Genomic DNA, 11,716 nt, shown 5'->3' with positions numbered 1-11,716 from the left:
ATATCCGCAAATTATACAAAAAAAAGGCAGCTTAAACTCTAGCTACAACCCGTAAATATGCAAAATATAGCTATAGAGCATAATTAAGTTTATTATAGTGACTATTTGTGGAAATTCCATATAATATATTAGGGTTCAATTACAAAGTGTGGAAAAAAAATGCAAGAAAGCTGATTGTCAATATCTTCAATTAGGTCATTCACACAAAGGGTCTCATCTTATAAACACCTTTTTTTTTCAGCTCTATATATACTTCTCCCTTTTGGCACAACTAAAAGCAAGTCATCTACTTTCATTTTCTTTCGACAATCATTTATAAGTTATATAACAACTTACATTTATTCGAATATCGACCATGGCAGCTGTGAAGTCATCATCATTAGTTGTTTCATTGTTGTTGTTGAGCTTGCTTGTGATTGTGCTGCAAAGCCGGGTGATCGAATGTCAGCCACAGCAGTCATGCACCGCGTCACTTACAGGCTTGAACGTCTGCGCACCATTCTTGGTGCCAGGCTCACCCACTGCAAGCACAGAGTGTTGCAATGCAGTACAGTCAATTAATCATGACTGTATGTGCAACACTATGCGTATTGCAGCTCAAATTCCAGCTCAGTGCAACCTCCCTCCACTCTCTTGTTCCGGTTAGTATGAATAAATTTAAGGCCTCTTATTAAAATTTAATTTTAAGCTACTAAATTTGCTTGAAAGAGCAAATTTGATATATCTGATTCAAATTTATTACATTACGATTTACTCACTGGCTTTTATTTTTTGTTGCAGCAAATTGAGTTTGAGATCAGTGGCCAGCAAGTTTACATATGCTACATGAGCAAATTAAATAATATCGTAACAATAAATTAACGTTGTCTCTTCTATCTTTTTTTTTTTTTGGTTGTACTATCATATGATTATCAATAAACAAATTATGTGATTTGGTTAATTTCCTATTAATTATTTCAAGCTCAAATATTAAGTACGATGGGTTTCTGACTGACTAATATTGGAAGATTGACACACTACCGTTAAACATATGCTAACAATGAATATAACTTAAACTCATTTTTTAAAAGAGGCAGTTCGAATCCACCAATAAAAACTCCCCAAAAAAATTGTACGCGTTGGACTACTTTTGCTATATGCTTTACGAAATTGAAAGAGGATTTTTTTTTTGCCATATGTAGGTTTCAATTTATCTGATACATTTGGAATCTTGAGCGTTAATCAAATTTTCGTTATATGTCTTTTAAATATTTTAAGTTGTTAATTATAGTAATTTTTCATGTAGTTTTCAAATATATAAATTTTATTTTTAAAAATTTAAAGTTTTTATATGAAAATTCAGTATCAAAATTTAAAAAATTTGAATCTAGAAATTTTAATTATGTCATATAAATTAGGGACACTGAAAATAATATTTTACAACAAGTAATAGATGAGAGAAGCTACTTATACGCATATATATAGTAGGACCCTAAGAGAGTTTGACATTGCTTACGAAAAATCTGCGTACATTACTGATATTACACGGTGTCACTTTGCATAGTGCAGATACACCTTATTCAATTTGCATAATTTTATTTTTTATTTGTTGATGTCGATGAAGTTGGACGTAGGTTCATCTTCTTCTAGCAGCAGTTTCTCTTTGGGCATTAAAGTAAACAGCAGCAACAGGGGAACCCAATCCATTTTCTGCTGCAAATTTTCGAGTGTTGAAATGATCTCTTGTTACTGGTGGTTTCACTGTTTGTCTTCCTCTGTTTTGCTTATATAATACGAACACGTATCGATGAATTCCGATCACTGGTTTTGGACTATCGTAGCTCACTATCTCTTTTCCTATAAAAAAATTGATGTATTACTACGTGTCAGATCATTTGTTGAAGATATAATTAAGTACATAAAATGATAACGAATGAGTCAAGTTGATTTGCTTACCAAAAGAAGCATCAGTTGAACCAGGAATATCAGTCACAATCCTGAAAAAGCAAAACCCAAATTTAAAGTCCATGCAAATATGACTAGCCTTTGTGAGAAGTAGTGGAAACACTATAAAATTTGGCGTAAATTGTTAGTTTCATCTCCGAACTATCAACTTGATTAACTGAACTAAAATATACTCCCATTCTTACAACATGAGTGGAGTACACCCCTAAATTCACGTCAAGTTTAGGGATGTTTTCAACACTTTCTCTTGGTTTTTTATTAAGAGTTTCATGCTCCTACAAGAATTTGAGACCACTTGTTGTGTCATGTGGCAGATCGATGGTGTATTTAAGTACAGTTAATCAAGTAAAAAGACGTTTTCAAGACTTTCAATAGTTTGAAAATGAAACTGATAGTTCACGCCAAATTTAAGAGTGTTATCAATACTTCTGTCAAGCGTTTTAATGCTTTTTTATCAACAATTAATATACTTACCAGTGGAGGTGTTCCCTTAAGTAAGGATCGCTAGGACCTGGAACATCTGGGTCAGTCATGATCTTTTTCAAACAAAAGAAAGAAAACAACACAGTTAAAAATTTACAATTTAGAGGATGGACAAAAAAGAAGATAATTTGAAAATGAGACCAGAGTTGCAATTCTTCTCCTATCAATATATATGATTAAAAAAAATATTTCAAAATGTTAATCAAAATTTATATATTCCTTATGTTCCAATTTAATTGTCTTACTTTTCTTTTTAATCTGTCTAAGAAAGAGTGTCTCATTCTCTATTTTAAATAAGTTCTTTAAATTTCAACATCGTCATACATGAAAAATTTAATTAAGACCACTAGATGTGTTCAGTCAAACTATGATGCTTAAATTATTGAAATGAGAGGAGTAGTTGAATCTGAATCTTGAGAAGTGAAAAATGTCACATAAATTAGGTATAGAGACGACATACGAGTGTGTAAGCAGACCTCATGTCTTCACCACCTATCTCCACACGAGGCTTAGAAGCAATGACAAGAGGCATGAGTTCATGACCATTAAACACTTGTTTGCTTCCATTATATATCACATTCATTTTCACACTTGGGTTGAAACTATCTACAACTTCTCCTATCACTCTTGCAACAACAAGAGGTTCAATATCTCTACAAGACATATTAATCCTTCTTTTTTTGGTAACTTAACTAAATATTGTGTGCTTTTTAGTATAAGCTATGCAATAGAGAGAGATATGGTAGTTGGTTTGAAGAATGTCACTTGCAAGGAGGACTTATATACACGACACTTGAGTGAGGGGAGGTAGCTTTTGATATTGTGTGTTCATCTGAACTCAGTATTTTTCATGTTGACTATATAAATATATTTGTAGAAATCTAATAAGATTGCAATAAATAGTTCTTCATGCATTCCATTTTATATGATATTCTTTTCTTCTTATAAGTTGGTTCAAAGATTATGATATTTTTCTAGGCATAATACATATATATATATATATATACCTTTTAACTTGATATCAATTGACATCAATGTCCTCCAATTTTGAATGTGCACAAGTAGACAATTAAATTTGTATAAAGTTGAACAAGTAGACACACACATCTTACGTGACATAATACATATAGGACGCCATATATATAAGATGCTCCGTAGAAAAAAATAAAATTAAGTAGAACATATATATCTACTTGTTAAACTCTATATATAAAACCTACTTTTTATATTTAATAACATTTTAACTTTATTTTTCACAAATAAATATCTTTAAAATTTTGAATCCACCGCTCTGCGAGAGAAAGGAAGGGTGGGGGATGTTAAGTTTAAAGATTCGGTGGGGAACAATTAAAAGTGTCACAAATTGAAAGGTTGGCTATAAATGGAAAAATTCGAATGTTTTTACTTTTTAATAACAAATAAATTTACCAATATTGGCTATTCACGACGGAAATAGAAACCACTAGAGACGGTAGAGAGTTAATACAAATATATATAACATTTAATTATTGGTATGCGTTGTGTTTGAATTTGAAGACAAAGTAATTAAGATTATTTATTTCCTCATCATATGAATATGTATAATATGTTTACATTAATTTAAAAAATGAAGAATATCTAACTTTAAAAATCATGCAAAAATAAATAAATAAATTAGCAGAATCTTGGTGTCATCAAATTGCTACTTTGTTGGATGAAGCACACGGAAAAAAACTAGTGATAGTGACAATTGAGGTCATCGGTGGAGTCAGATTTTTATTAAGGAATTTAAAATAAAATAAAATAAATATATCAACAAAAAAAATAAAATAAAAATTAATATCTATAATGTATATATAAAATATAATTTTGTTATATATATATAATCTAACTTTTCGGTGAAGAGAATTTGAATGAACCCTTGTAGTATCTTGGTTCCACCCCTAGTCAAGGCATGCAGTCGCCGTCGGCTGTGAGATTGAGAATTGCAGAGTTTTACGGTGGTAAATTCATTAGGGTGATCATGCAACTAAAAAAATATGTTTAAATAAATATGTGATGTGTATTTACTATACATAAATATAATTTAAAAGATTTTTGATATGTAGCTATAATTAAGATTTTATAGCAAATTTATCTCTTATCTCTCCCTCCCTCACCTCTATCTATGTTTTCGCTCGCCTCTCTTCTCTCTTTGCCTCCTCTCTCTTCAATACAAATACAAATGGTAACAGTTAATGATATAAAATAATAGTCAATGATACAAATATAAATGATAATACACACATCGTAGCACATAAGTACAATATTCAAGGCAACATACAACCGTAATTTGTTAGGAATTACAATAACGATACAAATTGTATTTGTTAATATACTTGATACAATTGATTTGCATCAACGAATTGAATGTAATAGTCTTTGATACAATCAATTGTATTCGTGTTACAATTATCAAGATATACAATTATCAATCAGATATACAAATCAATTGTATCTCTCTCCGAAATCTCGCTCGTATCTCTCCATCCTCTCTCAATCTCGCTTGCCTCTCTTCTCTTTATAGTAGTAGTTTTTGATATAAAACAATTAAATAAATTATATTTGTGATACAATTATCTATCAGATATACAAAACAACTATAGCACTCTCTATCTCGCTCGTCTTTCTCCCCCCTCTCCCAATCTCGCTCACCCCTCTCCTCCTTCTAACATGTAGCTACGACTCGTAATTAAGAAAATTATAGCTAAGAAGTCTAATTATGTTTCTTGATTATGTGTCTAGTCTTGGCTGTTTTTGAAATTTCCTCGTCTTTTTCTGTTTTTATCGAACTTATTGCTTTGACATATTCAATTTGGATTTTTCGAAGCCCAAATTTTTTCATACTCATATTGTATTTTCTCCGTTCTTTTTTATTTGTCACATTTTTTTTTTTAGAGTTAAACTACTTGAATTTTCACCAGTATTTTAAGAAGTATTTTTTCATTAAATCAATATGAAGATGATTGCAATTTATAGTATTTTTCATATTATAATTTTTGTATATCTAAATTTTAAATATCAAATTATGCTAATTCAATTTTAACTCCAAAATTTAAACAAATTAATTCTCATAAAGTGAATTGTGATAAGTTAAAAAGGGACGTAGGGTGTATTATTTAGGAAAAATTATAGAAATCCTGCCTTTTAGTTTACTTATTACCATTATCCTCTATAAGTTTTACAAATCTCCAAAATCCCTCATTTTCGTGCATCAGATTAGTGTATCATGTATAAAATGTAATGTATCTTACTTAACGATTAATGTATCTCGCGCATCAGATTAGTGTATCAGCGCTTATATTATTGTATCCGTTTGAGGGATTTCTGTAATTATAAACTTTTAAGGGATAAATTATAATTTTACCTTAAAAGTATGTGATTTCTGTAAATTGCCCATTATTTATTACCTTAAAAACTCAATGCATGCATAGTACTTCTGATGCCTTTAGTCCATTGACTTATTAGAGTGTGGAATACTACTTTTTGAATTTGAAAACAATATTTTAGACAAATGGGAATTCAACTTTTTGAGTTTTGAGGTTCTTAGTTGTGTTGTGTAGAAATGAGAAATGGAGAATTAATCTTATCATGGAAGCAAAAAAAGTACAAGTTTTATGTTACCTTTGCATGGATGCTTTGTTAAATTTGGTAATGACAAGACATCTTATACAAATTCTTGGCCACATTTGCTAGCTATTATTCTTTGCCTACTCCAATGAAACATGAAACATAGTTTTGGTACTGTTTAATTAGAATGCTTGATTTGACATCACTTTTTTGTTTTGTTAATTTGGTAGCCATTTGAAATTTTCTAGACTGATTTAGCCTATTTGATCAAACTTCTGGAATCAACTTATTTTGAAAAATATTTTTAAGTAATGTTTTTTTTTTTTTTTTTTATTATTTTAAATAATACTTTTGAGCATGTTTTTCAAAGTGTACATTTTATAAAGTGCTTTTCAAAAATGTGTTTTTGAAAAAAAAAACTACAGTAAAACCTCACTAAATTAATACTTGGAAAATTAAATCTCTCTAAGATAATATTTTCCTGTGATTTCGGCTTGAGCCAAAGGAAAAAATCATCTATTTTCGATAAGATAATAAGATAATATATTTTCAGAAGACCCCTATATAAATATATGGTCTTATTAATATTATAAATTAATAATTATTTAAAGGTACAAATATATCTAAGACAATTTAGTGAAATGTGATTATATTGTGTTTTGATTTTTGTTAAATTTTAAATCTAGTTGAAGTTCATCTCTAACTTTTCTTTTTGGATCCAAAAGTTTTGATGTTGTCCTTTTGAACTGCACCATAAAATTGTGAAGATTTATAGATGCGATAAGTATTTCCTTACATGTAACTGGTTCCAAAGGTATTGTATCATCTTAAACATTATTTTTTATGGGATTCACAATTTCTTCTAAGCTCTGGACCTCTGCATGTACCATTTTCTCCTGGGTAACCCAATAGGTTATTGACGTCCATTTTATTGTGGTAATCGAGATCATTAATCATGACCTCAAATTCATGAATGATGTTTTCACTAGTGGGTTCATTCAAATTCTCTGAGATTTCATCCTTCAAACAAATTTTGTTGTAGTATCAAAAAAAATTTGCTATTGTCTCTTGCTAAACATTATATATGTCGTCCAAGCCGGCATTGCAAAATTGAAAGCATCCAAAACATTAATCTTTCTTGGATCAGTTTGTCCCACTTCATAGTCTTCTAATATCCTACGATAAAATCTATTGCGATAATACATCTTGGAAGCTCTTATTATCCTAGCATCACAAGGTTGAATCTCAAACACTCCTTAAATTAATAAACATTAATTTATCGATTAAATAACACCTCTATATAATAATAATAATAATAATAATAATAATAGTAATAATAATAATAATAATAATAATAATAATATTAATATTTCATGATCCTAGTTATATTAATTTAGTGAGGTTTTACTATACTTCTTTTAGCTTTTGAAATATAGTTTTTGCTACTCGCCAAGACTACTTATTTTCTCCCAAAGACTTGGTCAAGCACCATATTATTTATTTTTTTGTGAAAAAAAACACACGTTTGACCTCCCAAAAGCTTGACCAAATAGGCTATTATAATTATGATTGCGGCAAAGCCCAAAATCGAGATATGATTAAATGTTAAGTCAATGAAACTTGAATCGAGAATCGATAAACTTCAAAATCAAATCGAACCAATCAAAACACATGCATGTCTAGTCTCAACTGACAATAAACACTCCAGCTCATCTCCACCGTATTTCGTGCACACCAGAAGTTGACGTAACACATAAACTTCGGAGGTGTCTAGATAATCATTTTGTAAGTTAGAGTGTTCAACTGATACAATGAAAATGAGTTGGAATGTCTAGATGTGTACTGTCAAAATTGAGTGTTTACTTACCAGATGAGGTCAAATTTAAATATTGATATTATTAAAAAAAAAAGGTCATCACATAAATAAAAGAGAGAAGTACTAAATGTTCCCAAGTGTTTTTGTTGAGAGAATAGGGAATCTAACGAAAGGAGAAATCAGTGGCAGCAAACAGCATTAAGACGTCTTCATTCTTAGTGTTTGGAGAAACCACAGTAACAAAAGTTGTAATATATATATATATATATACACTTTTTTTTTTTTTTACCCACCAGGTAGTGCGCCACAACTCATGTTGATAAATTTTTTATTGGTAGTGATAACATATTCACATGAATTAAAGTAAGCCTTTTCAAATATTCTTGATACCACGTGTCAATAATTCTTAATCGGTGGATTTAGAATTCAAATTTTATTGATTTAATATTTAATATTCTTAATATTGAATTAATCATATTTTTAAAATTATAAATTAATACCTATATCATTTATAATGGAAAAAAAAAGCTACATATGTCTATTCTCAATATTCCATTTTCTAGACGTAGACACACATCTCAACTTGGCTAAATTATTCATTATTCTCATATGAATTTAGTCATACATGATTCTTAATTTCTTACCAAAAAAGGAAAAAAGGGAAGGAAGAATTATAGATGTATTATACAATGTAATTTGAAAGAGTATTCAGACTAATTTAGACAACAAATGGTTGGTGCCAAAATATCTGTCATTTTACCTTTTGAAATTTTAATGATATTTAAGTGTTTCATCTCTTTATCAGGGGCGGCTCAACATAAATCGAGGTCTAAAATGAAATTTTAATTAGAGGCCTAAAATTTAAATAAATTTTATTTGTATTTATTTTTTTTCTAAATTTTTAGATGTAAATTACTACTTAATATCTTTTTTTATAAATGATTTTTTCAAATAATTTTTTTAATTATTATTTTTAGGAAGGATTTTATCAATTCAATATTGAAAAGAATTATTTTATTGAGACAAATATTATATGAATCGATAACATAGTTCTATAAGTAATAAGTTGATAAATTTTAAATAAAGATAAGAGTTAGAATCATAGAATATGATTCAAAAAGATGATAACTTGGTGTACCCTACTTTAATATGAGAAGTTACGAAGAAATAAAAAAATATTTGTAATTTACTTTGTTCAATACTTTTCAGCTATTGATTCATATTTTTTGATAGAGTATTACTCTAACTATCAAAGATTTGAAGAAATAGAGTGCAGAAGGAGTTAAAAAGGATAAATAATATGAATGTTAGCAAAGAAAATATTATATATATATATACACACATACTTTCTATTATAAATAATTAATATTTTTTCATAAAATAAATTAAACATAATTTAAGGCATTGGCCTTAAAATTTATAGGCAAGAGCCGGCACTGCTCTTTATCAATATGTGTGACTGTAGGGGTGTTCACGGGTTGGTTTGGGTCGGTTATTGGTCAAAACCAAAACCAAACCAACTTAATCGGTTTTAAAATTATAAAAACCAAACCAACTTAATCGGTTTTAAAATTATAAAAACCAAACCAAACCAAATATAATATACATTTATCGGTTTGGTTGTTTTCGGTTTTGGTTTGGTTTGGTTCGGTTATTCGGTTATTAACCATACATAAAAATAAAAGAAACAATTCATTCAAAACGTGAAAAAAGTGACAACAATCCATTCAAACGAAAAAATAGTTAAAATGACTAGCATTACAGAACGTTGAATCATTGAATTTACTGAATAAAACTTCAAAATTCACTATTTTGGCATAGAAGGAAGAGACAATGACATTTTCAGTCCCACAATGAATTTTCATAGACACTCATATACATGAAACCAATAAGAAAAATGTTCTCACCTTGGACATTTTTTCTTTCACAAGTAAATTATAAATAAATTTTGATGAAACATATATAAAATCTTTAAAATTGTTTATGAATATAATATATTATGTATGTATAATAATAAAATTTATGTATATAACTTGTTGGTTCGGTTCGGTTCGGTTATTTCTTTGATTTTTTTTGAACAAAACCATAACCAAACCAATGACTATTGGTTCTTAACAATCTAAAACCAAACCAAACTAAAACCCAAATTAAATCGGTTTGGTTTGATTTTTCGGTTTGGATCGGTTTTTATCCAAACCATGAACACCCCTATGTGTGAGTATAATTTTTTTTTTTTGTTACGAATATACTGAATAGTGGATATCTATTTATTATTTCTACACCTCATAGAAAAAACAAACTCATACGTTAGGGTATACAAAATTGAATCGATCAATAAGTTGAATTGAAAAAATATTATTGACTTATTGTTATAAAGGTTATTAAGTTAGCAGGTTTTATAAAAAAAATTTATCGAATTATCGGTTTGGTTTTAGTTTTTTAATAACGGGTTATTGAGTAACCGATAACTCATTAAAACTGTAGTAATTTACTCATTTATCCCTATATAAATATTAATGTTAGTACCTTACTGTTACTATCTTTGACATTTAACCTTCAATTCATATCATTGTCCTAGTTCTTTTGTTTGTGTTGCTCTTGTATAGTTCTTTTCATGTTAGTTACTATTGTTTCTATTTTATGAGTATTATGTAAAGTTACATTATTGTACGTTCTCGCGCCAAATTATTGGAGAAATTATATACTTGTATTATGAGTTTTTTCTAATTAGTTGAATCGAAAAATCAAACCATTAAATATAAAAAATGGATAAATCAAAGCCGATAAAAAAAAGTAAATTTTAGGAATAACAAAGATAAAAATCATATTAGCGCTCTATAGCTATAGTGTTGCTATTTGTACTCCATAGCCAAATTATGTTTCCTATGGAGCATCTGATTTGTATAAATCACGACGATTTGTATAAATCGGGCGCTAATTCGTCTATGTCTATGAAAATTGTATGTGTATATGTATATGTATATGTTATTTGTGTTAGGCTAGAGTGGCGAGCGAGAGAGGACAGAGAGTGGAGAGAAGTGAATTATATATGTATATCGGTTAGATAATTGTATAAATGTAACTACTATGTGTATGTATCAATGATTGTGGTTGTATATCTGTATAAAATTTGAATTCGTATACAATTGAATCGAGTTATACATTGTATTTGTATAATTTATGTTTGTATAGAGCGCGAGAGAGAGAAAGACAAAAGAGAATTGAGCAGGAAAATTTTGTATTTGTATAATTATAAGTGTATAGGACGGAGAGATATGTATTTGTATTTGTATTTGTATATATAGTCTCTCTCGCTTTATACAAACACCAACACAAATTATACATGTGTGTTTGTATAAAGTGAGAGAGGCTTGGGAGAGACGACTGAAAAAGAGGAGAGTCGCGAGCGGGATTCCAGAAAGAGGGAAGAGAGGCGAATGGCAAGAAGTTTGCTGCGAATTAGAATTAAATGAAACTATAGCTATAATATTTATTTTGAATTAATAATTTGTTATAATGTACAATTTTCTTTTAAAAATCCTCATCAATATTTGTCTATAAATAGAAAAAATCGAATGTTCCTAATAGCAAATAAATTTTCCATTACTGGCAATTCATGACGGAAAGAGAAACCACTTGAGACGGTAGAGAGTTCATCCAAATATATATAGCATTGATTATTAGTATGTAAATTTGAACGCACGATGATTAAGATTATTTGTTTTCTCACCATATGAATATATGTACTATATGTTTTATCTTTATTATTTTTTTAAATGAAGAATATCTGACTTTAAAAATGATAAGAAATTATGCAAAAATAAAATTTAATAGAAAAATCTTAATTTGTATGGTGTTATCAAACTACTACTTTGTTGGATGAAC

General features: G+C 28.8%; 3 protein-coding genes across 3 annotated transcripts in view; 2 read left to right on the top strand and 1 right to left on the bottom strand.

Moving 5' to 3' along the window:
- LOC125826298 (uncharacterized) overlaps positions 1–11,716 on the top strand; it is a 445,897-nt gene that overhangs the window by 143,674 nt on the left and 290,507 nt on the right. The window lies entirely within an intron of this gene.
- LOC125827208 (protein 108) lies at positions 298–947 on the top strand. The gene is made up of 2 exons (XM_049506588.1): positions 298–641; positions 781–947. The coding sequence occupies exons 1-2, from the start codon at positions 356–358 to the stop codon at positions 786–788; spliced, it is 294 nt and encodes a 97-aa protein (XP_049362545.1). The 5' UTR covers positions 298–355; the 3' UTR covers positions 789–947.
- On the bottom strand, positions 1,616–3,106 carry LOC125827506 (CEN-like protein 1). The gene is made up of 4 exons (XM_049506826.1): positions 2,888–3,106; positions 2,419–2,480; positions 1,936–1,976; positions 1,616–1,836 (listed from the first exon to the last, which is right to left on the bottom strand). The coding sequence occupies exons 1-4, from the start codon at positions 3,089–3,091 to the stop codon at positions 1,616–1,618; spliced, it is 528 nt and encodes a 175-aa protein (XP_049362783.1). The 5' UTR covers positions 3,092–3,106.

This window comes from Solanum verrucosum, unplaced genomic scaffold, assembly GCF_900185275.1.
Source record: "Solanum verrucosum unplaced genomic scaffold, falcon-dt-bn FXZP01001106.1, whole genome shotgun sequence".
Taxonomy (NCBI): domain Eukaryota; kingdom Viridiplantae; phylum Streptophyta; class Magnoliopsida; order Solanales; family Solanaceae; genus Solanum; species Solanum verrucosum.
Note: the sequence above shows the minus strand (reverse complement) of the source record. Positions and strands in the feature narration are given on the sequence as shown.